Source organism: Barbus barbus (assembly GCF_936440315.1).
Source record: "Barbus barbus genome assembly, chromosome: 8".
Lineage (NCBI taxonomy): Eukaryota > Metazoa > Chordata > Actinopteri > Cypriniformes > Cyprinidae > Barbus > Barbus barbus.
In genome coordinates this window covers 22500013-22527256 of record NC_136736.1, presented here as the reverse complement: position 1 = coordinate 22527256, position 27244 = coordinate 22500013, and the positions used below count along the sequence as shown (strand labels likewise).

Genomic DNA, 27244 nt, shown 5'->3' with positions numbered 1-27244 from the left:
TATAAAGTGGGACCGTTTGTATTTTAAATGTTATTTATTTTTTTATTGTATTTCAGTTAACGATTGTTTTATTTCAAGTAACAAAGATGTTTTTTGATGTGTGAGAATCTTTTTGTCAGAATAAAATTGATAATGATTACGAGATTCTTGTGTACTAACATCTTGTCTGTTACTTCTCAGGGAAACTAAGTCATGGTGAGGAGATCCTAGCATCCAAAGGCTATACAGAGAATTAAAGTCTCATATTGTTATTTTAGATTTTTAAAAAAAAAAAAACGTCTATTGTTACAGGCAATATTTTTGCATATTTTATAATTATATATTAAATGGATTTTAATATACTTCTGCCTCAGACGGATGGCCCAGTGTTTTGTAATGTAATTTCATGTTTGACATGGACTAAAGATTGTATTTGTTAACCAGGATTCTTAATGAGTATATCCTGTATTTTCAACGTTGTGATACAATGAAGCAACACACACACACACACACACACACACACACACACACACACACACACACACACACACACACACATACAGAAACTGTTCTATTCTACATCAGAGAGACTAGTAAACCCAGTGCTGTAATTTGAGAAATTAAGGTAAAAAATGACTTGATTCCTGACACAAAGACATTTTTTGCAGTTTTTTTTTTTTTAATTGCTTGCACAGTCTTAATTGAGGCACACCCTGTGAAGCCATTCAGCAAAAATCAAATACATGTTTCACCCCTTTCATTTGTTTACAGTACTTTGACAATATATTACTGAAAATGCATACAATTCAAGTCTCCATTATTTCTATAACGCTTTATACAATAAAGATTGTGCCAAAGATTATGTCTGCTCTAACAAGCCAATAATGTCATTAGACAGCTCAAGGCAGTTCAGTGTTGATTCAGTCAAATGTAAAGTTCAACAGTTGTGCATGCACCCTGCATATACAAGTGTATTTTGCACAAACATGTACATGTAAGTGCTATGACAATCTACACTGCACACCGAACAAGCAAAAGACAAGATAGTAGTGTTTTACATTTGTCACATTCGTGTGCAGTTTAGTGTATATGGTGAATCATTTGATGTTTGTGCAGTTACTATGCAAAAACAATTTTAATAAGAGTTATAATATGTTTGCAAGAAGTCTTTGCTTTTGCAAGAGATGCATAATGTTTTGCATATTGTGTGCATGTTTTGTGGTTTTGTGTGTTTAGAGAAAAGAAGCCACAGTTTCAGAAATAGTGAGTAATTAACAAAAAAACAAAAACAACTTTTAAATACAACAAAGACATACAAATTAAGTTTAACTGTTGGTTTACACTTCATCAGTACATTTTTAACACTCAACTGCGGGACCAGGCATATTTGTATTGTATAGGAGTCAGAAAGATGATGTTATACTGTTAGTTAAAAACCAGGTTTCAGGGGAATGAACAAGAAGCTTTTCCCTTGCATGGCAAGAGAACACATTAATAATAAGCATTTCTGGTCAATTCATTCTCTGCATCTTGTCTGCAAAGCCACCTGCTTCTAGTGACCAATATTTCAATAGACAAAATAAATGGTTTCAGTACTGGTGTGATCACCATAACCTGGATGGCAGGTGATGTTATCTCTATAGTTATCTATAGTATGCTCATGAAATAGAAACCTAAAACCTCTGTAGAGTACAAGTACTGCATTGCTGCTGTCTCCTCATGACAGTAAAAGCAATCTCTTCCCACTGTCAACAAGAGCAAAGTTACATCGAAACTAGCGGAATGGAAAGGAAATATCGAGCAACCACAATGGTAAACTGCCTGTCACCCGACTGGTGTAAAAGGACGTTCTGCTGAAGCTGTCTGAACTCATTCAAAACAAGAAATCCTTATTTATTATTAGATTCAATTATTAGTTTCCAGAGCAAGTTATATTCCATTCAAGGTAATATTGATTGTATTATCAGGTATGGTGCATTTCATCAGTTAAGCCTAACCCAGAGTGGCGTTAAAATAAATAAAAAAAACTTCAGTGTCTCTCTCATTAATATTACATATCCCTCATATTTCATTATTGATTAATTTTACACAGTTATTGAACTGAACACTAAATATTGTTTTGTTAGTTACTTTACAGAATTTGGATTTGCCTCATAGATTCTATTGCTTTCCTGTTTAACACTACGAAGCTGCTTAGAGACAAATCTATATTGTATAAAGCCCTATGTAAAAGTTACTGGATTGTAAAATACACAAAAAACTTCAAAAAAGTGCCCAACTACAGAACACAGGCACATTTGATTTTGCATTTAATCCTTATTGATATCATATTTGTGTTTTTAATCAATTCTGATAGTTTATGGTATTGTAGCAACCTCATATGACACAAGCTCCTCCTAGTCGCTCTTTACAGTCCATACACACAAAGAAACACCATAAGAGCGATCAGACATTCACATCAACACAACTCATTTCAGGTCAAATATTTCATGCATAAATAAACATTGATCTTTTTTTCTTATAATAGTGCCTGCATTTACATACACACTGATATATCAAATTAAAAATAAACAGCAAAAATCAAATGAAATATACAATCATGCAAAATATAGATTTTACATTCTGATCTTTCAGAATGGAGGAAAAGCTCCAAAGGCATTCTTGTAGTATATAATATGTACAACTGTTTACTGCAGACAATCAAAAGATTATGAAATGAGTATATACTAGAGTGACAACATTTTTAGCTGCTTTAAATTTAAATGTAGATGTACACGAAAAGCAGAGAACAATATGCATTAATGTGCATATTAAATCATAATATTAATTATTATTAAATTACATGTAATGCTCAATTACAGGTGAAATCCAAAACTCAACTTACAATGGAAACCAGTGAGGCTATCTCAACCGACAAAGCTACAGTTGTCATCCAAATAAATGGGAGGAAAAAAACACAATGTGACTCTTTATGGATTTTTCAAAGCACAACCAAAGGCACTGGGGGTAATGCTTTTAATGATGAATTACAATGATATGTTTTGGGATTATTTTTAGTAGTTCATTTCTTCTAGATGATTTAAAATGACAGTCTCTTGCAGTAAGTGCAAAGTACAAAGAAATGTGTTAGTCTGATTCCCTTTTGTGCAATAAAAATCAATAACTTCTAATTTTGTGTCTCCAAACATAAATGGTAGGCCATCATGAATAAAATACCTGACCTATATATGCTCTCTATAGACTGTACAGATAATGGTTGGAGTGATGACCTTCTTATTTGGTATTTTACTCACCGCAAATTTCTACAGATTTCATACTATTTCTGTCAGTATCACCTACTGGGGATCTTTCATTGTAAGTTTTATTTAATATTTTTGAATTATTCCCCTTTTAATTTTAGTTTCTAGAATGAATTTTAACATCAGTGTACATCAGTGCTGGATCGCTGTCTGTTGCTGCACATCCATGTGTGCTATGTAAACATAATGTACTAAAATCTGTGGATGATAACTCTATACTGTCACTTCCTACTACTTATTAGTATATCATTATTTACATTACTCAAAAAATTGTTGAGCAATTTAAATGTCTATGCATTGTGACTTTAGATTGGTGGTACAATGTTCTCTGATCGAGATTTGTATCAGGTGCACCACTGACCTTGCCAAACTCATCTGATATTTAACAGTTACAAGTTTCTGCAAGCATGAAGCCCTTTCAATTATCTGTTCTTTGAGTAAAGACTACATGTAATAGGGTACAATGGAACTACGAGGGGGTTCTGTGATTTTATTTTAATTCTAAAACACAAAAATTGCAAAAAATACCACAGCATTTTTTATCTACGTTTTTTGCATTTATATTTACATGATTTTAAATGAAAACTATTTATTTTCACACATACTATGTTGCTCCAATATTCAAGAAAAATTTAATTATTTTGATCACCATATATTTTGGGAATAAAAAAATCACCTCAGTGGTCTGAAACTAGTATGTTCTGTTACCGCAAGAGTACAGCCAGTATCAAGCTGTATTAAGCTATGGTAAACGACTTATGTCATTTCTATAGCCAGAGTGCCAGTCAGTTTTATCTCAAAATCCATTTATTTTAGTACTTATTTTAATCTATAAGACAGTTCTGCTACTTTTCACTCTTGTGTGTGAATCTTTTTAGTCTCTTAGTGTGCTAACATATCTTGTCTGATTCTTCCCAGAGATACTGGGTCACATTGAGGAGATCCAAGCGTCCAAAAGCTGCAACTGCAAGGAATTAATAAATCAAACACTTTATTTATTTCTAGTGTTTCTATCTGTAACAAGACAGCAAGCATATTTGCACATATTTTTTAATTATTGAACTCCAAACCTTAATCAAACATGTGAGCAAGCAAGTGAGTTGGGAGCAAAACTGTGACTGCATGGTCATACAGTAGACCTGAAACCATGTTGTCAACTAAATGTTGACGTTATTTTTAAAGCAAAACATGACTTGACTATGAGATTTTTAAATAAAGGCGACCACTTCAAATATCCTCAAACCTATAATATTTGTCTGCCATTATTTCCGTGATGTAGTACATCATTACTGACATTTTCAGTGTGATATGCTCTTTTGATATGATATGTGGTTACGTATTTAAAGCTACACAGAAAAACTGAATAAATCATTTACCCATTACAATTTTAAATAATTTATGTCATCTCAAACCCAAATTAGATTATTTTTGAATGGAAATTAAGGTAAGGTAAATTAGGCAGCTTCTGAGTGTCACCAAGCTGATCGAACTACCAAAAAAAAAAAAGTTTTCAAACAGTCTTTACAAGTAGGCTACTTTCAATAAAAGGTCCAAAATTATAGGAATACTTTAGGAATACTTTTTAATTTAGGAATACTTTTAATTTGAAGTTTAGTTTAGGCTTTATTTTCAGGGAGAAAATAACAAGAAATACAAAATTCTAGAATTATTCAGAAAACTATATTTAAGTACAAATTGGGACAGAAGTGAGACACAGTAAGACAACAGAAAGAGACTACATTTTGAACTTATTCTAGTAAAATGCACCAATTTTTGTACTGCATTAACATGTATAGGCCAGAAGTTCACAAAAAGTTGCAGTTTTCGAAGATAGATAGGAAATCAGATGTTGAGATTAGTCAGTATTGATTTTGTGCCTCTTTGTTTTTGTGCCATGACACACAACTAACTCACTGACTGCAGATTTCTAAAGGGAACACAGATTTGCTTAGGCTGCATATCCAGTGACTGTTCTGTACACAAGAATCAGTGCCTTGAACTCGCATGGATCAACTGGAAGTCAATGGAGTGAGTGAGACATTAATTGTTTATTTTCACTACTTTTGGTCAATCCTAATGAATCCATTTCAGATTCAAATCATTCTTTTTATATGTACCCTAAACTTTGCATTGCAATTCACATATTTATTTGCATGTGCACAACAAGTTTTTTTTAACAAACCTGACCAGCTTGTAAGAGGTAATGTGCATTTGCACATAAGTATTTTTGAATTTATTTGAGAACATAGTAGGATTATGTTTGGATTGTTTCAGGTCTATACACCACACCTTCCAACGTGATAGAAATTTCATTTGGATAAAGTCTACTTGAAGGTAATTCAGTCAGATTGAGCCATTATTATTTGTTTGCATATAAACTTCGCTAGTGAAAGGTGCAACACATGCTTTCTTGGGTTTGTTGGAGACCACAGAAACAGAAGAAAAAAAAAAGAAATTACATGTTTTGGTAGCTAACAATAGACTAAAAATAGTTTCTGGGGCCTGTCCTGCATTGTATGCTGAAGGGAGCAGGGACCCTTGTGTGTTAAGGAATGTGCCTTATGTCCAGAATGGCCCAGGGGTGTTCAGTTCATACTCTATTTACAAATAGCTCAGCTTCCTTTGGAACTCTCAGAATTTAAGACTTTGAGGGCCCTATAGTCTGATACCCCAAGGCACTGGCCCGATCCATAATCCTGGATGATGCTACTGTTGATGAGCCTAGCTAAACTGTGATGTTGTGATGAATTGCCAAGCTGGCTGGGAAAATGAGGAGCTCTGTCTTTGCTTGGCTGAGCTGGAGGTGGTGTTCTTTCATTCAGGCCAAGATCTGTGCATTCCCTGTGGAATTGTAAAGCTGGATTGAAAGGTAGAGTTGTGTGTCAGTGCTGCATACATAGAAAAAGCAATGCACCTGGATGTTTGGTCCCAGTTATATGCTATTGAGAAGAGAAGAGGTTATATTAAGAAGAGGTTTGAGTCCAGCACTAAACCCAGAGGTACCCCATTAACCCTCTGGTGTTATTTATTTCAATCAAATGAATGCACTATATTTTAGTTTGGTAATGTTTTTTATGTAATATTGTGTATGGTTAGGAGACTTATATTTCTGCTACATTATATTTCTGGAATAGTTATGATCCATTTATTACATGGTAACCACTTTTTTGCGCATAGACGTGAACATAAAATTTCCAATTTGAACTGTGGTAAATCTTGAATGCTTTGGAGCGTGCACTTGAATGAATGATGCATTTATGAATGAATGAATGATGCATTTATATAGTACTTTATTGTGTATTGCCGTACACCCAAAGCCCTTTACAATCACTTAAGTTTAGTCTCTTTTTAAAGACGACACTTGGCACATTAAGTAGAGTGAAAAGTGAAACTAAAAAAGGTTATAGAAGTTTATGTATTATTATGAAATGTGCACAAAAATGCCATTTTAAAATGTTATATGAAATATATATTTTCCAAAACATGTTTTACTCTAAAACTGCAAGAACATAAAAGCCAGAAATCTAAAGAAGTTAATTGAGTTAATATCTCAAAATATTAGCTTTCAGTAAGATTTCGTTTGGGCGCAGTACCAAATGTTTGATGAAATTCACTTCCCATTCATTTCCAGAGCAGTAATTTCTGACCGTGAACAATACAAGTGTGACTATTTTGTTCTGAGCCATTTAAACCTTGTTTTTTTGTTTTTTTTTTGTATGTGCGTGTTTTTTTGTTGCGAAACTTTTACCAAGTTTTATATCATTCAATTGAAGTAAGAAAAAAACACTGGAGGGTTTTTTTTACTGGAGGGTTAAAAACATATGCTTAACAACAAATAAAATCAAATAAAAAAGTGCAAGGAAAGCATGTTGAAATGTGCAATTCTTAAACCATGAATACAAACTGACCTGAATGTGCTTCATTCATTGATTTGATGCCGAGTGTTAATTGGCTGCAAGAGACATAACTATGTTTTGCTACAGGAGAATACTGATTTCTTATTGGCTGATAAAGCTAATAAGGAACTAGACACAGCAAGAGGAAACTCAACTGCTGAGCTGCAGATGCTATGTCAGTCTGTTTGCCTGGGCCCCCTGCCTAAAAAGAGACTAAAAAGAGACTGTGTGTGTTTATCTATGTCTCAGAACAATGATATCAACTAAACATCAGGCAGTAGGCACTGGTATTTTACTAAGAAATCAATAAGAAAGCACGCGCACACACATTTTGGCAATTTTCCTCACCCCAAAAGATTACCAGGCAATCAGAAACACTTGGTTAAAATACCGTAGCTTGTTTATGAGAACATGGAAGCACAACACTAATGTGTCCCCAGTACATACTGTACAGGGCCACATCTGTTCCTGTGTTACTGAGTTGCTCAAAGCACATTAGCTTGAACAAATCAACAAACTCTTTTCATTGGCTCAGAGCTCTGTCAGTGCACAACTCACTATTGGTAAAAGGCAGAGAGAGCAGTGAAAGAAATACAACTGTTATTTGCATATCCACTCTACACTGAGGCAATGATCTGATGAATTGAGAAGACTAATAATTTCTTACTGACCATGAAAATGTATTTTAAATTACTTTACATTTATTTTGTATTTTACATTATTTTTTAATTTTTATTCAAAATACATTTTGTCCCAATGGAATTATTTTGCTTTTTATTACATCAGTCCAGGTCATTGAGTTGCAGCAGATGTTGCATTTCTGTGACGCTGCACCTGTCACAAAATCATGATTTTGTTGCTCAGTTTGGGTTTGGTAGCTTAATGTGAGGAATATTCCACATGTGTTGCCACATGTTCTGTAAGAAAAAAAATAGGCATCCTAGATAAGCTGTTTCAACATTTTCATCTTCTGTATGTTAATTTTGGACCCACGATGTGAATTTATGAGTGAACAGCTGACATGCTTGTCAACCCCCTCCTGCGGCACTTTTGTCCTTCCCATGAAACAGAGAAAAACAGAATATCAGAGGATTCTCAGTCTTTGTTTATTCCAAAAGATTCCAAAAAATAAAGCAATCGGTCCACATTCCATTTAGAAAAACTACCTCCATTTCATCCCATGGCAGACTCTCCAACTGAAATTATGCTAGTGTCCATTTGTGTGTCTGTATGTGAAAAACAGCTTGGTACGACGGTCATTGGTTTCCAAACGTGCTCCCAAAAGCACATTATGAGCAATCCTCTTGTGTGCGTCTGTGTGAATTGGTGTATCATCCAAGATTTTAAGTTATACACATGAATGGTTTCTATTTACATGTACAGTACATATACATATAAAACTAATGAACAAGATTTCAGTTACACAACATGGCATAGAAAAGGGTGATCGGCTTATACTTTATCAATATAGCAACTGTAATAATCATCTCCATCTCTTAGTCTCAAGGTCATAACTGGACTACATAAATTAAATTTCTAGTTAACTAATATTAGTGATATACTTAATAATCGCTTTTATAAAACAAACATAACTAAAGGTTGTCATGCTTTTCACAGTTAAAACTGCATATCGTAGTGCACCTTATTAAAAGTACAATGCATCTGATATGAAAAACAAAACAAAACAAAAAAAAGCCAAAGATGACATAAATAACAAACCCCTGATTATAGGGTGCTAATTTGGAGTCTTCACATTTCCCCATACAGAGACAAAATTAATAAATGCATCTGAAATGCCTTGACATATTTTGGCACACATCAATATTTGGCATTTTGGGGTATCATAATATATTATATTAAGTTCATATATTAATTTACAGATCCAGCTTAATCAATATAACACTTTCAATATACCATCTAAATTGTGAAATGCAGAAGTTATAGTATTCTTGATTTTTTTTTTTTTTTTAATCAAAAGACTTGTAGAATTATAAAACTACTGCTTGCATTGCCCATAAGCAAGAAAAAATGGATCGGAACACACTGATCCAAAAAATAAACATCACAACAAATCAAACCAGTGAGGAGGAGAAACAAAACTACTTTTTTTAAGTCAAGCATTTGCATGGTAACATTAACATCAAATGAACAAAAGTGTAATTATATACATAATTTATTATACATATCTCATATAATAAGAAATGATTCCAGTCAAAGGTTTTGTTTTAAATATATATCATGTCGCTTGAATAAACAAAATCACATTTGATGCAGATGTTTTGTGTGCTTGAGTTCTTGAGAATCAGAGATTCCAAAAACACGTTGCTATGGAAACATGTGTGGAGATTTTCCCATAGGAATTATTTTCAATGTGTAACGTTGTTCCTCAGTCCACCATTCCAATGTCATCACTTACAATGTGAAAAATGTCTATCAAAACTGAAGTGGGGCAAGTGTGTGAATATATGAGCGAACAGAGGTCACATTATATGTGCGTATTCAAGTGTGTGACAAAATGAGAACTTGGAAATGCAGTTTTGTAAAACATACACAACAAGAAACTATAGGACTGTGGTTACACAAGGTTTGTGAAGTTATCTGCATATGTACACATAGCAATGTGCCTGTATACTTTGTTATGTGTCAGTCAGCTTGTTTTTTTTGCAAATGTTGGTTGTATACATCACTGCTGGTCAAAATATGATTGCACTGAACAGTAAACATAAGTGAAAGTGTGTCTATGCATGTATGGATTTGACATCCTCTCTGTAGATGTTGTGATTCATTGTATATGGAATAATTATTATTATGTATATATATATATATTTCTTTGTTTGTAAGAATATGTACATGTGTGTGCATATGTATGAAAGTGGAGGTACAGCATGCTTGCACCAATGTGTGTGTGTGTGTGTGTGTGTGTGTAAGGCACTCAGGACAGCTCGCTCACACTCAGAGGCATTGCCATGCCAGGTCTCAGGTACGGCACAGCATGGACGGCTTTAGAGAAGTCTGGAGTCAGCACTCGCCCGTTCTCCCCTGTACTGCCCGTTATAGACAACCTGGCCTTACTGCGCATAGCATCTGTGAACGTCATCTGTTTCCAAACACACACCCACACAAACAAAATACATAAATACACAGCGATTCACACCCAAATTCACACACAAGGAGACAGAAAGAGAAAAAAATAAACATTCATTAAAGTTATACAGTGCATGTTAAGTGTAATACAGATTTATTTTATATATACTGTATAACATCTATATAAACTGTAGATGTTTATGAAGAGCAGATGGGGTGGAGAATGACTGACAGCTAATGGGTCTCGCATTAAGATGGCGGAGCTTTATATCAAAAGCAAGCGGTGCAGCCAATCCACAAACAACCACAAACGTCAATGATGAAAAACAAACGGAAAATGAAGTCACGGCAGCTAAAATAAATTAATTCTCTATGAACCATCCATCTTTTATATTTATCCATACATTTTACTCTCCCTTTGTTTATCCTTTGTCTACCTAATTTCTTTAATCTTAATCACATAAATTGTGTATGTAGGCACAGTTTACCAAAACTGTGCTGTCAAACAACTGCTTGTGAGATACATATATATAAAATGTATGTTACAAAATATTTATATTTCAAATAAATGCTGTTTTGACCGTTCTATTCATCAAAGAATCCTGAAAAAATGCACAATGGTTTACACAAAAATATTAAGCAGCTCAATTGTTTTCAACTTAGATAATAATAAGCAAATAAATAAATCAGCACAAATTATATTAGTATGATTTCTAAAAGATCATGTGACACTGAAGACTGGGGTAATGGCTGCTGAAAATTCAGCTTTACATCACAGGAATAAACTGCACTTAAAAAAATATTCAAATAAAAAAGTTATTTTAAATTGTAATAATATTTCACAATATTACTGTTTTTACTGTATATAAATAAAACCTTACAGACCACAAACTTTTGAATAGTGTAGTCTGATATACTATGTGAAGATTCAGAACTGAAACCTGAAAAAAGAACATCTGAAAGTAAGATGCAAAAATCCTTTCAGAAATAGTTAGGATTTTAGTAGTGAACTATATATATATATATATATATATATATATATATATATATATATGTATGTATTTAAGACAAGACTGCCAAAATTACGTGAGCTCAAAAACTTGATCTGCCATTTGCAGTGAAATAATAAAGAGGAGGAAGCAGAATGATGTTATTATTCCAGTAAACTGATGATACTTCCAAAGGATGACTGAAGTTTATTTTTAAAGGTGTAACTTTAACAGTTAAAGTATAGGCAATTCCATTGTTGATTGTTTTTTAAACCCAGTGCAATACAGACTTTGCAAAGAGAATAGGCAAATAAAGAATAGGCAAACTATATCTGACCCGATTTTTGTTTTTCACAAACATTCTTTTCATAAAATAACATCTTGAATCATTAACAATAAGACAAGAAACATTATTTAATTAAATGTGGTCCATTTAGATTTCATGTTGGAGGAAAAAAGGCCCATTTAATTCTCAAGGATTCAGAAAGAGAATGAAAAAATATGGAAAACTTAAATTACAGCCTAAAATTAAATCTTACTAGTGGGCCTCAGGAAAAAACAAATGTATGATATGACCCCTTTAAATATTTGACAACTGCGTATAAGCATGATGCCTGGAGAGTCGTGCAGTGGCGATGAAGCATTTGGCATATGATAAAAAATGACAAAAAACAAAAACTGTGAACAAAAGACAAAAATAAAGCCTCTGCCATTCCTACCCCACTAGATCTTAACACTCTCCAGCCCATAAACGTTGTACCCTTCCTTATAAGTAGCAAAATTCTGAGAATTCTGCGAGGAAGAGGAGGGATTTAGAGCCTGAGTCTTGGCAACCTTCATGCGTTTGGCCTCCGCGCGAGACTTGTAGCAGAACTCCACCAGAGCGACCAGCATGGCCAACCCGAGGCCGCCCACCAGGATGTAGAAGACTCCCGCAACATTACTCAGGCTGAGGGCACTAGTCTTCTCCTGCAAGGAGTTGAAGGTCAAAGGTCAAAGATAAGGGAGAAAAACGATGACATTATGCCAATACTACTGATTATCACTATATATATGACAGATTACGACTATAAAAACAGTACAGTATTACGTGTGTATATGTGAGTGTTTAACAGTACATCACAGAATACATAGACGGCTACAAAGTACAACAGGACAATGCGGTGCAGTGTGTGCACATAAAGAAGGAAAAAAGACGCCACCTACAGAATTGCAATTAAAGACAGCTGAAGTAAAAGGCAAATATACAAACAACATTTACAGCATTGGTGAGGGAGAAGGAGAGACCGCATGGGAAAGAGAAAGAGAGATAGGAGGGAGAAAGAGAGAGTGTAAGAAAGATAAAAAATAAAAAGGAACATGACAAGTTGTCAATAAAGCACATAGAAATACAAAGGAGCACAAGGAAATTCTGAGCCTATACAGGTATGAGTATGCGTGTTTGTCCGTGAATTTGAATCAAGTACAAGCTTAAGTGTGTATAAAATATGTCTTCTCTATGTGTCAATCGCATGCATTACTGTGTGTTTATATCACATCCCTGTTTGTATAGGCATCATTGATTGTATACATAGGTCAGGCTCTGATTCATGCGGTGCTAAATCTGTGTAGGGGACTTGCTTTGACAGATACACACACACACATCACCGTAGGCTGTATTTCTTTTTTTGCACAAGCTTCCTTTCATATGACTCTCATACTCTTTTCCTCCCGAACACACAAAGACACACACATACTGTACACAGTCTGCTAATGCTTGGGTTCGGATCTCCCAAACTGAGACAGTGTTTTCACAAGTTTCACATACAGTACACATTCTAGCCCTGCCAGACACACACGCACACACACACACACACACACACACACACACACACACACACACACACACACACACACGCACACACACACACACACACACACACACACACACTCCCTGCAGTGACTGACCTTACTTCCAGAGTCCTTGGCTCCACATTCTCCCTTATCGTACCACCATTTGTTTTTCAGCTTGTCTAAGATGCCTTGCTCACTGAGTTTCAATACTGCAAGGTTTACTGGTGTTCTTCGCGTATGGGAAATAACATAAATAACATTATCAATGTTATTTTATGTTATTGTCAGTAACATTTGCACTCGCTAACAGCGCTGGTAATGATTCAGCCCTGAGCGTGGTGGCGATCGGCAGTCTGAGCTCCATTTGGCAGTCGGCAAACGCGGCTTTGCCGTGCCAGATGTGCACAGACTCATCGCCGTGAGCAGGAAGCAGAAACAGCGCCCGCCGACAAGCCGTGTACCTCTGGGAATGTCTTTTTTAGGTTGTTTCGATTTCATTCCAGAGCAGATGTGTCTTACTGAAAGCTCTTGCTAACCAACTGACGTAATAATCTAATTTGTTGGTGCCTCGACTTGTTTTCTGGAACTGCTGCTAGCGCTTCCTGCTCATTTGCATTTCATTCATTTCATTTTTTACCCATAAGTCCCGAGCACGGGTCTGACCTTTGACTCTCCGCCTCCGCTGCCGCACTCTCCTTTGTCGTACCACCATTTGTTTTTCAATTTATCCAGAAGCCCCTGCTCGTTCAGTTTTAGCACTGCAAGGTTTACCGCGTTTCTTAAACAAACGATAAAACATACTTGTCAGACAGCATGAGGGGGGGGCATGGCTGCAGCGGGCCACGCCCCCCACAAGTTGCATAGAATGAATGGAACATTGGGTTAGAGTTAGACAATCCATCAATCAATCAATCCATCAAATCAACCAACCAATCAAAATGACGTTAAACAACCCATTAAAATATGAGGTGGTCGAGCTTTAAGAGTTCTTTTTTAAACTCAAACTCTTGAGGCAGGAGGCCAGAACAGAGGAGGATCAGCAATAGTATCAGTTATTCCACAACCACACATTCAGATCCTCAAATCAGTTAGCAGAAAAAACTTTAAGCATTGAGGCAAACAAATCTGGTTAGAAGTATCAAGAGAGACAGCATGCATAGACAAACAGTGCATCATCAAATGCATTCATAATCAAGTTACTGTGTTTTTCAGCCTCTGCATTATCAGCTTAAACATTCTTTAATGCTTATGGCGACCATTCAAAATCCAAGTGCCCAATCACATGCATTGATTGTTACTCAATATCATAAAATAGCTTATGTCATAACACAGTCTGGTTGCAAGAGGCCATTGCTTCAGTCATTAAGAACAGACATGCATTCAATAAAACAGATACTAAAGGCAAACATGAGTAGAATGGGTTATACTAACCACAAACGAACATATTAGCATTTTTTTTACTACTACACTATGCTTGTTTTAGAGAGGGTTTAAAAATAGTTTCCCAATGCTTGCTTCATTGAACACATGGCAGTTTATGATCAGCAAAACAGGTGGAAAAAAGGCTTCAGAACTTGAAGACTATTGGATAAACCACATCTGAATTCTTCTCTTCAATTATTTACTGAGCTCCATAAGTAGACCTGTTAATTCCTGGAAAAGAATCACATGAACTTATCTATTATGTTTAGGGCTGTCAAAATAAGAACTAGGGATATACGATATCCGATATACCAGTATTTTTTAAATCATTTTGGCCGATAGATGATGCCGATACCAATATATATTTCCCTTTATTTTGAAACAACATCAAGTCTCTCCTGAGTGGAAATTATAAACAAATTGTTTTTAATTTTGCATATTTTTGAACAAAAACTTATTTGTTGGAACTAATAAACATTATTAAAGTTCTTTTTTTAATGAGAGTACATTGCATATACGTTTCCATAATTCATTTGAAAAATATATATTACATATTACTGAATAAATCTGTATATATTAAATGATATACTTTATAAGTGTTTGTGATTTTTATTCATGGAAACTATAGTTTCTGGCCTTTATGATACAGACATTACAGACATTTATGATACATAAACAGACATTTATTATATTGAAACTGCTTTATTTATTCAGAAACTCTTAATAATCTTAATCTTAATAATATTTGTGTATTTTACTTTCATTATATTACAAGTAGACCAACAGTGCCCCCTAAGTAAATAAAACGCCTTGCGGATGGGCATTAGGACCTGGGGAGGCTGCTTCTGCTGCTACTGTATGTATCTAGTGAATGTTCACTCTTTCGCACATCAGGTCCTTGTATAGTGCATTCTCAGTTTAAATGCAGCGATCCAAAACGGTGAATCTAATCATCATTTAGGCAAAAGTTTGCTTCAAGAATGCGCACACTGCTGACGCGATCTTATCACTATCACAGCCTAAACACACGAGCTATTCGTCTTGTCAGCAAGGCTTATCGGCATAATTTGTTCAAACCGGTTGATGTTTACATTTTAAACCATTATCGGCCAATTCCGATTACCTTCCGATAATATTGTGCATTCCTAATAATAACGATAACAAAAGCTATATAATGAATTGTTTAACACCATTAACGCATTTTTCACATATTTGCAAACCTGAACCAACAAAATCATTATTATTTTTTCCCATTACTCATTTTAGAGATAAGTATTCTTAATATCGGATCCTTACTCTTAACATTGGCTCTATTGATAAATGTAGGAAGCTATTTAGCAGGAACAATTTATGAGTGCAATTCCAAAAAATAATTGCTTACAGCACTGTTTGTTATCAAGCTCAATTATTTATTATTTATTAAATGAAAAGTATTACATAATTTTATTATTGCAGATGCACATATAGCCACAAATTACCGCAAGTCAATAATTACAAGTACTATTTAACTTAACAAAAATAGCAGTTGAATGCGTTTATGTGTTAAATACCAAAAATTATGAAATTATCCACAAGCAAATATTTTCATCTGACAGCCCTAATAATTTTTGTATAATTTTGATTAATTTTGCATTTTATTATGGTGCTCACTCACTCCCTGTTAAAATCTTAAAACTCCATTTGTTATTAAGCTTATGTTAAGATAATTACCTGTTTGTTTCAGACTACACTATACTCCATTTTCTACACCATCAGTCTCGGAGAGCACTGGTTGCTAGGTAACCTGCTTGTCAGCTGTCAGCTAGGCTTTTTAAAGCCCTCACTATCTGCAGTGTCCTTTGTAACTCTCTACACTGCTGTTTTTGCCATACATCCCTACACTCAGCACTGCTGTTACCTAGTTTACCTCATCTTAAAGGGGGACCCCCGGCCTACATCAGGGTAGGTGGGATACTATAACAACATGGGCCATATTGTTATACTACTCCACCCACCTTAAAGCAGATCCCTTGGGTGTAGCGATGCCGTAGCCTTTAGAGTCAAGGTTCCCTCCGACCTTCATGGTGTCACAGGGCTTGCGCTGCTCGATGTACTCATTCATAGTGGACTCCAGAAGGTAAGCATATTTGCCTTTGGATTTTCGGACACGCAAAACGCCTTCCACTGTATTTTTAACAAACACAGAAGGCTCTGCGCTCTTCATGTACTGCCACATCTTGTCAAAGAGAGCAATCTTAGATCTCTGGTTAAAGTGAAGAAAGAGATAAAGATGAAGAGAGAGAAAAGGAGAGGTTTAGATTCAGGTTAGTGAGTACATGATGTTTAGCTATGTCAATGCCATCAATGTAGATTCAAATGTCAAGAATAAGTCAACAACATGACATTTTTTTGCCTGCATTTAGTAATGTATTAAAAAATACTGGAGTTCGTTTCTTTATTGGAAAAGATTTGGAAAAATGTAGCATTACATTACTTGCTCACAAATGGATCCTCTGCAATGAATGGATGCCGTCAGAATTAAAGTCCAATTATGGACTGGTATTTTGGCCAGAATCCACAGTTTGGTCACACTTTATTTTAAGGGCCAATTCTCGCTATTAACAAACCATTAACTACAACCTTTGCTTCAACAAACTCCTAATTTTCTGCTTATTAATATGTAATAAGGTAATAAAAGGTAACAAATAATAAATAATAGTTGTTAAGTTTAGGTATTGGGTAGGATTATGGATGTAGAATATGGTCATGCAGAATATGTGCTTTATAAGTACTAATACACAGCCAATAGTTTAATAACAGGCATGATAAAAAGCGAGAATTACTCCCTCCCTATACTAAAGAGTTACCAACGGTTTAAAATTAAAATGCCTTAATGATGGATTATATATAACAAACATGCAGCTTTTGGCTTCAAACTTTACTTGTGGTTTATCAAACGCGAGCATTTTTGACGATCGTTTCTGTCCAGTCTGCTCGTTTTATCTCATTTAACCACAGCTGTCGTCAGTTTTTCGTCTGGCAGTGGCATCAGGTATGCCTTAAAATTTCAAATTGGAGCCTCTACAACATCGATTCGGGCACTCAACATCACAACAAGATGATATTTTAAGCTCCTTATGTAGCCGAATTTGCGCTGGTTTGAATGCGGTTTGAATGCTAGCACTGTGACATAATTGTGACATCGGCCCTAAAAGGGTCTATTGACATAACGTTTATGTTTATTATTTCTTATTCTCTTAAGCAGTGGCAGAGTTTTTTCTAAAATATTATAAATATTTGAAAAACATTTATCTTATTCATGACATGACAAAAACAATGTCATTTATTAATTAAAAATTCATGATTGGTTAAAAAAAATACATTGGATCTTTAAAAACATCTTATTAGGTGTACACAAATGTATTTAAGGTCTAAGGAAAATATGTTATTTTTCATTTGTTACTGATGGTTGGGCTATGGCTAGTTAGGATAGTGCTTGTCTGCAGCCCTTCCATACTGTCCACACTGGTCCACTCACCCTAAAGAACTCTTTGGTGGAGCCTGCATCCAATGTCCCATAGGCAATCTCAGTCTGTTTGGCCAGGTCTTCAGCACTCTCGATAGGTGACACCATCCTCTCCACAGTGAGAAAGGCAGCCAGGTTAGCCGTGTAGGAAGAGATGATGATGAGGGTGAAAAACCACCACACACCACCAACTATACGGCCAGACAAGGACCTACACACAGCAAACACAGTCAGCCACACACAACCGATCACACTCCACCAAGAGAACCAACATCTTGTTACTATAAAATCCCAAAGAAAGAAAGAAAGAAAGAAAGGAAACCCTTTCACTTTGGAGAAAATGGGGAATATGCAGCCGAAACACGGTACCACTCCAAGAGGGCAGGAAACGGCAACCTTGTGCATCTTACTGTTCCCAACCGGGTGAGTACATGTTCACAGAAGAAATGTTCAACCAAAGTTTAAACCACATCTTTGTTTAAACATTTCTAATCCTGTGTTGGCTCTTTCTTCTTACCCATGAAACACTGAAGTTGGGGACAAGGGAGTTACATAACACCTAGGTTATTTGCAATGGAAATGGATATGAAGCAAGAGCTGCAGGAGCGTGAACATCCACAAACCACGGCATTGATGGGAAAACTGTCGATGCACAAAGCCGAAAGCACACCCCACGCGCTAGCCAGCTAGCATTAGCAACCACTGCACGCACCAACCTTGGCGAAATATCGCATCCCTGCTGCATAAAAGCGCCCAGAGAAAACCACAGACTATTAAAGATTCCAAATTCGTTCGTAGATTCGCTAGGGCCCAGCTGCCCATCCTCAAACTCCTCAGTGTGCCACTCGTAAGGGCTGAAGCGGCTAACAAGGAAGAGCACAACGCTAACTCCGATGTAGGCAAATACAATGCACATCCAGATCTCGTAGGCCAACGGGTCCAGGAAAGAGAAGACACCCGGCTTGGATTTCTGTGGTTTCTTGATCATAATGGATATGCCCAGACTCATGAAAGGTTTCGAGAAGTCGATCACCTCCTCTCTGACCAGAGTGATGGTAAGCGGAGCTACAGCTATGTCTGCTTTCTGTCAACAGTGAAAAGAGGAGGAATTAGTTGAATGACACACATTGGCCTATAGGAAATGTACGATGAGGAGCTGGTGTTCACTGTTTTTCAAGAGTGCACTCTTGTGTGAGTGAGTGTATGCTTTACTTCTCACCCCGTACACCAGTTCCCCAACCATGCCATTCCAGATCTTGGTCTCAGCATCTCGTGCGCCATACTTTCCATCTGCTACAATCCTCAGCTGATACTTAAAGCCACAATGCTTTGCAATTTCGGCTGCCAGGTCCACACAGTATCCCTCATAACGTTCATTATCAGTGAATAACTCTGCATTCTTTTTCAGCATTACATACGGTGCCTCCTACAACAAACAAGCAGGGTGGGAAAGGTTAAAGGGGTCATATGATGCGTTTTCAAGTTTTCCTTTCTCTTTGGAGTGTTACAAGCTGTTTGTGCATAGATAAGATCTATAAAGTTGCAAAGATTAAAGTCTCAAAACCAAAGAGATATTCTTTATAAAAGTTAAGACTTGTCCACACCCCCCCTAAAATGGCTCATTCAAACACGCCTCCACATGTCTACGTCACGATGTGGGGAAATTTTCATAACACCACCCAAATGTTTACTCAAAGAAAGGGGGTGTGATTTTTTTTTCGCTGTAGTATTGTTGTTGCCGGCGCCAGGTCGTGGAGACGCTGTGTTTTGTTGTAAAAGTGAAACTACTTTGTTTGGGCTTCCAAAAGAAGACACAACTAGAAATCAGTGGTTAAGTTATATTTACAACACTGTTCCAGAGCAATACAGCGCAAATATTCGAGTGTGTGCGGCGCAATTTATGGAGGACTGTTTCCTGAACCTGGCAGGAGAGTAGCCTACAATGCTGGCTTGCTCAAAGGCTGTTTCTATAAAGTGGGGCAATTCCAACTTTGCAAGGACAGTCTGGCGCTTCTGACTCACAGCCTGTAAGTACGTTTCTGCTACTGACTATTCAAACGCGAGTTTTGAGCAGTGCTTGTTGTTTGTCGTTTCTCCGATCACAAATGCAGATATGGTAATGTTTTACTGAAAAAACAGTCTAAGTCATTGTAATCAGTAATTATGTCCCCACTGGATGCAACAAGCACCTCGTTTATAATGGGTTTTATTGTTTTAGTTTGGTCGTGCCGGGAAACGCATCACTATACGTTGAGGGGTGTAACATTTCCGTCACATGCTTGAGGTATTCGGTCAATCACAACGCACTGGATAGCTGGCCAATGAGAGCACGCCTCGCTTCTCAGAACGATGAGCTTTGAAAAAATCAACGCGTTTCAGAAAGGCGGGGCATAGAGGAGCAACAATAATGTACAGTATGTGGAAAATAATGTGTTTTTTGAAATTTAAACCACATAAACACATTGCATTACTCCAAATACACAAAATATTGTTCTTTTTAGCAACATGACCCCTTTAACACATCTTTGAATATAGGTGATTTCAATTGCTCTTGATGTGGAATATCATGGAATACCTCTTACCAGGATTGTCGTCACAACAACTGTTTTATTCTCCATTCCCATGGTGTCGTTGGGGAAAAGGTCAGATTTAGTCACCGCCATTTTGTCCACCTCATTCCAGTAACCAATCTGAGAAAAAGTACACACTCATGAAATTGAACTTCACTTCTGTTCAGAATACAAAACACAACGTTGAAGTTAGGAATCAAGAACCTTACTCAAAACCATTCTTTTGGACATTTTGGTTCAGTCTATAATGTATTTATTCCTAAATGTGACTGGAACACTGCTACAATATTCTCACAGTGTTTCCTACATCACTATTCAGCAGTGGTGCTGTTATACGACTGAATCAACAGTGCCAAGGAAAAATATATGATGTTTGAGCTTGGCTGTCTGCTTGTAGTCTGACTTGAATGTGATGAAAGAGAAAGACTGTGTGCAGTGAAATAAGACTGTCAACACACCTTAATACTGTGTTGCCCACACTGGCTGCGCAAACATCCTTCACAATCAATGTTCAATAATTATTTTTATGAACTGGTTCTTTGTAATGAATTACAATGAATAAACTCATGCCCATCTTTTATAAAAGTCATTATGTATTCATTTATTAACAGTTCAGTATTTTATGAAAGCATATTTTCATTAAGCTTTCCGCTACCAATGAAAGTTAAACAGTTAAACAGTTTATATAAATTCTTATAAATTTAAAGCTTGTTTGATAACATGATGATAGATGATAGATGTTAGATGATAACATATACGGTACAATGCCGTTCAAATGTTCTGAGTCAGTATGATTTGTCTGTTTACAAATGGTTAATGTTTACAAGGCAGATCTGTTTTTGATTAAAAATACAGAATAGCGAGGTCAAAATATAAATTTAATGCAGGATCTAGAAAAAATCAATTTTACTCAGAAAACAGGATACAGGAGGTTTAACTCATTTGAAATACTTCTGCTTAATGTTACACTGTTAGATATGCAAAAGAAATCTCTCCTATCTCTTGCTCTGGCTACTGTGTATAGACTGCCAGGGCCATATACAGATTTCCTAAAATAATTTGCAGATTTCCTCTCAGATCTATTAGTTAATGTTGATAAAGTGCTAATTGTCGGAGATTTTAACATTCACGTTGATAATACAAATGATGCGTTAGGACTTGCGTTTACTGACCTAATACACTCTTTTGGATTCAAGCAAAACGTCACCGGGCCCACTCATCGTTTTAAGCATACGCTAGATTGAATTATATTTCATGAAATTTATCTTACCGATATAGATATCGTACCTCAAAGTGATGATGTTACTGATCATTTCCTTGTATCGTGCATGCTGCGTATTACTGATATTAATTATATGGCTCCGCGTTATCGTCCGGGCAGAACTATTGTTCCAGCCACCAAAGACAGATTCACAAATAACCTGATTTATCTCAACTGCTCTGTGTACCCATAAATACACATGAACTAGACGAAATGACTAGCAACATGGGCACTATCTTCTCTAATACATTAGAAGCTGTTGCCCCCCTCAAATTGAAAAAGGTTAGAGAAAAACGTTCTGTGCCATGGTACAACAGTTATACCCATTCTCTCAAGAAAGAAACTCATAATCTTGAGCGCAAATGGAGAAAAACTAACTTGGAAGTTTTTTTAATTGCGTGGAAAAACAGTATGTCCAGCTATAGACAGGCTCTAAAAGCTGCCAGGGCAGAGCATATCCGCAAAATCATAGATAATAACCAAAACAATCCAAGGTTTGTATTTAGCACAGTGGCTAGATTAACAAATAAACACACGCCACCCGATCTAAATATTCCCTCACAGTTTAATAGTAATGACTTTATGAATTTCTTTACTGATAAAATAGATAACATCATAAATACAATATCAAATGTAGATTCTACTGCGTCTAGTATTTCAGCTTCATTCATCGCACCCAAAGAAAAACTGCAGTGCTTTACAACTACAGGACAGGAAGAGCTAAATAAACTTATCAGTGCATCTAAACCAACAACGTGTTTATTAGATCCTGTACCTACTAAATTACTGAAAGAGTTGTTACCTGTAGCAAAACAACCGCTTCTCAATATTATTAACTCATCGTTATCTTTAGGTCACGTCCCAAAACCATTCAAGCTGGTGGTTATTAAGCCTCTTATTAAGAAACCACAACTAGATTCTAATGAACTGGCAAATTACAGACCCATTTCAAATCTTCCGTTTATGTCTAACATTTTAGAAAAAGTTGTGTCTGCTCAATTGTGCTCCTTCTTGCAAAAAAACTGATCTCTATAAAGAATTTCAGTCAGGTTTCAGGCCTCACCATAGTACAGAAACTGCTCTTGTTAAAATTACAAATGACTTGCTTCTTGCTTCAGACCAAGGCTGCATCTCATTGCTAGTATTACTTGATCTTAGTGCTGCGTTCGACACTATAGACTATGACATACTCATAGATCGATTACAAAACTATACTGGTATTCAAGGGCAGGCTTTAAGATGGTTTAGATCCTACCTGTCCGATCGCTACCACTTTGTTCATTTAAATGGGGAGTCATCTCAATTATCACCAGTAAAGTATGGAGTACCACAAGGATCTATTTTCAATATGTTGCCTCTTGGTAATATTATTAGAAAATATGGGATTAGTTTTCATTGTTATGCTGATGATACTAAACTATATATCTCAACACGACCAGATGAAACTTCTAAACTATCTAAGCTAATAGATTGTGTAAAAATTTTTTAAAGATTGGATGACCAATAATTTCCTCCTATTAAATTCAGATAAGACAGAGATATTACTTATTGGACCAAAAAACAGTACACAGAATCTCTTGGATTGTTACGTCCTCTAAAGTAAAAAATCTGGGTGTTATATTAGACAGCAACTTGTCCTTTGAAAATCATATTTCCCATGTTACAAAAACAGCATTCTTCCATCTTAGAAACATTGCCAAGCTTTGAAACATGCTACCTGTTTCTGATGCAGAAAAGCTAGTTCATGCATTCATGACCTCTAGACTGGACTATTGTAATGCACTGCTAGGTGGTTGTCCTGCATCTTCAATAAACAAGCTACAGATAGTCCAAAATGCAGCGGCTAGAGTTCTTACCAGGTCAAGAAAATATGATCATATTACCCCAATTTTACAGTCTCTGCACTGGCTACCTATTCAGTTCCGTATCAGTTACAAATTATTATTACTTGCCTATAAGGCCCTAAATGGTTTAGCTCCTGCGTACCGAACTTGTCTTATACCACGCTATAATCCAACCCGCTCTCTAAGGTCGCAAAACTCTGGACTTTTGGTAGTACCTAGGATAGCAAAGTCCACTAAAGGAGGTAGAGCTTTTCACTACCAAACTCTGGAATAGCCTTCCTGATAACGTTCGGGGTTCAGACACACTCTCTCTGTTTAAATCTAGATTAAAGACACATCTCTTTAGCCAAGCATTCCCATAATGCATCTTATAATCTTGTACTGCAGTTATATCTGATCAAATGTACGTTTATTATTATTTTTTAGCTTGGGTTGAACAAATCATTTTTGCTTAGATGGAACAGCAGCTACGCTAATTATGTCTCTATTTGTTTCTCTGTTTCTGCCCGTGGATGTTAATCCCGTGGTAACAAGGAATTACAGAAGCTTCAGTCTGGATCCAACCCTTAAATGATCTGAGATGACCGAACACCTGAGAAAAGATCATGCCAACCCCTCCGAGGACCTCAGAGGATGCCAACGCTCAGACAACACACAGAATTACCAAATTTTGCCATAAGTTAAATATATTAAGGTTCTGCAATATATAAATATATTGTGGAAACTTAATTTCTTGTAGTGCTGCTTTGCAACGATTTGTATCGTAAAAAGCGCTATACAAATATACTTGAACTTGAACAGTAAAAACAATACTGTGAAATATTATAACAAATTAAAATAACATTATTATGAATGTTGAACTGATAGTTCCAAAGAACAGCTTTTATTTGAAATAGAAGCTTTTTGTAACAATGTAAAGTCTTTATTTTCACTTTTTAACATCTAAAAAAAATTGAATTTCGTGAAAAACTGCATTTTTTGTAACTTATTTCAAAAAGTGAAACTTTCATATATATTTTAGATGCATTACATGTAAAGTAAGACATTTCCAAAGTTTTTATTGTTTTAATTTTTATGATTAAAGCTTACAGCTCATGAAAGTCAAAATCCAGTATCTCAAAATATTAGAATATTTCCTAAGATCAATCAAAAAAAGGATTTGCAAAGCAGAAAAGTTCAAATTCTTTAAAGTATATTCATTTATGCACTCAATACTTTGTCGGGGCTCCTTTAGCACAAACTCCAGCATCAGTGAGGAATGGCATGGAAGCGATCAGCCTGTGGCTCTGCTGAGGCACTATTGAGCCTTCAGCTTGTCTGGATTGTTGGATCGACTGTTTCTCATCTTTCTCTTGAAAATATCCCATAGATTCCATATGGGGTTCAGGTCAGGCATGTTGGCTGGCCAATAAAGCACAGTGATATCATGGTCAGCAAAGCACTTGGAAGTGGTTTTGGCAGTGTGGGCAGGTGCTAAAGTCCTGCTGGAAAAGGAAATCAGCATCTCCATAATGCCTGTCATCAGATGGAAGGATAAAGTGCTCCAAAATCTCCAGGTAGACGGCTGCATTGACTCTGGACTTGATAAAACACCAGCAGACACCACGGCACCCCAAATCATCACTGACTGTGGAAACTTCAAACTGGACATCAAGCAGCTTGGGTTCTGTCCCTCTCCTGTCTTCCTCCAGACTCCAGACATTGATTTCCAAATTAAATGCAAAATTTAAATTTATCTGAATAGAGGACTTTGGACCACTGAGCAACAGTCCAGATCTTTTTCTCTTTAGCACAGGTAAGATGCTTCTGACGTTGTTTCTGTTTCAGAAGTGGTTTGGTAGCCCTTTTCCTGAAGATGTCTGAGCGTGGTGACTCTTGATGCACTGACTCCAGCTTCAGTCCACTCCTTGATGAAGCTCTCACAAGTGTTTGAATCAGCTTTGCTCGACAGTATTCTCAAGCTTGCAGTCATCCCTGTTGCTTGTGCACCTTTTCCTACCCAATTTCTTCCTGCCAGTGAACTTTGCATTTAATATGCTTTGATACAGCACTTTTCAGCCTTTCAGTAATGACCCTCTGTGACTTACCCTCTTTGTGGAGGGTGTCAATGATTGTCTTCTGGATCATTGCCAAGTCAGCATTCTTCCCCATTATTGTGGTTTCAAAGAACAAGAGATACTCGGAATTTATACTGTAGGGATGGTCGTTTAATGAAACGCAAATATAAATATTCTAATATATTGAGATACTGGATTTTTGAAATATCTTTACATGTTATGACTGTAAAATATATATGAAAGTTTCCCTTTTTGAAATAAGTTACAAAAAAAATGCAGTTTTTCACGATATTCTAATTTTTTTAGATGTACCTGTACATTTCTTTTAAAAAATTTAAAAAATATTGCTTTAGATTTGAGCTATCATATAATTAGAACTACTTGTAGGGCAGGGGTGTAAGAATCACTATTAGGTATTAAGTAGCATTGAAATCAGAATCTAGTAAAAATCTCTAGTAAAAATTCTTACAATTCCCATCCCCACCACAAGTGCTCAAGCTCTTGAAAAAGAAGAGATTTAGTTTAAGTCTGTGTTACCTTCACAGGGCCACTGTTTTTCAGCTCCATGACATTGACTGTGTAATTCACTCTTCTGCCATACTGATCAAATTGAATATTTCCCGTCAATCCATCCACACGCACCTGATCAAACACATGCGCAAATGTTAAATGTTATAAAGTTCTCACACACAGACAGCAGGCATTGAAAATGTGCTGGCAGAGCAGACCTGTTTGAGAGCACGCTCTATCTCCACCCCCTGAGCCCATGGCACTGCAGGATTGGCCAGGCAGTCTCCGTTGTTGCCACGGCGACTGATGTCAATCCTTTGTTTATGCAGAAAGCGGAATGCCTCGGTCATTACTTGCACAGCATCATATGTGAGAGCGGAAGTGTACTGCAAGGGAAAGAAATATGAAGACTGTCTTTCTTGGTGTTTTATGATAGACATAACATCCATAACAAATAGATATAAATAGCTATGTTCAAAATCCTGTCAGTTGCAATTTTGTTTTTGGCAAAATTTAAATATTTGCACTCCTTCACCCTGATTCTGCTGTCTGCTCCAGGGTACTCCTTCTCCTCCAGTGCCTCCCAGCGCTGGTCAAATTTAGCAACAAGCGGGTCATCAAAATCCACTATCTGAAATCCAGATACATTCGCTCCTCCATACTGAATCTTGGACAAATCTCCATCCACAAAGCCCTGAAACACACACACACACAAACATACACTTTTTAATAACATACTTCATGCTACACAAAATTGTGAGCTACTGTATTGTTTGTATCACAAACATGAATTCTTTAAATTCTGTCATTATTTGCTCACCATTGTAATGTTCTAAACCTGTACTACTTTCTTTCATCCATATAAAACAAAAAGGGATGGTTAGCCGTATGTTCAAGCTGCTCTTTTCCAAACAACAAAACAATTAGGGATTAGCTTTTTAACAAATTATATCTTAATTTCTGGTCAAATTGTAAAAAAAGCATCCCTAATTTGT

At 36.2% G+C, this 27244-nt stretch overlaps 1 protein-coding gene across 2 annotated transcripts in view; it reads right to left on the bottom strand.

Moving 5' to 3' along the window:
- Positions 1–11970: 11970 nt before the first annotated feature.
- The window catches only part of LOC306873489 (glutamate receptor 2-like), a gene marked incomplete at both ends in the record, with an annotated part of 35872 nt that continues 20598 nt past the window's right edge, over positions 11971–27244 (bottom strand). The window contains 10 exons of one of the 2 annotated variants that reach the window (XM_079422818.1): positions 11971–12216; positions 13744–13858; positions 16497–16744; positions 18020–18218; positions 18724–19091; positions 19227–19433; positions 20590–20697; positions 26277–26381; positions 26468–26635; positions 26785–26943. In XM_079422818.1, coding sequence (XP_079278944.1) covers positions 11971–12216; positions 13744–13858; positions 16497–16744; positions 18020–18218; positions 18724–19091; positions 19227–19433; positions 20590–20697; positions 26277–26381; positions 26468–26635; positions 26785–26943 — 1923 coding nt within the window. Of the gene's footprint in view, positions 12217–13194; positions 13310–13743; positions 13859–16496; positions 16745–18019; positions 18219–18723; positions 19092–19226; positions 19434–20589; positions 20698–26276; positions 26382–26467; positions 26636–26784; positions 26944–27244 lie in introns of both variants that reach the window. The other variant, XM_079422819.1, reaches the window with a different exon arrangement.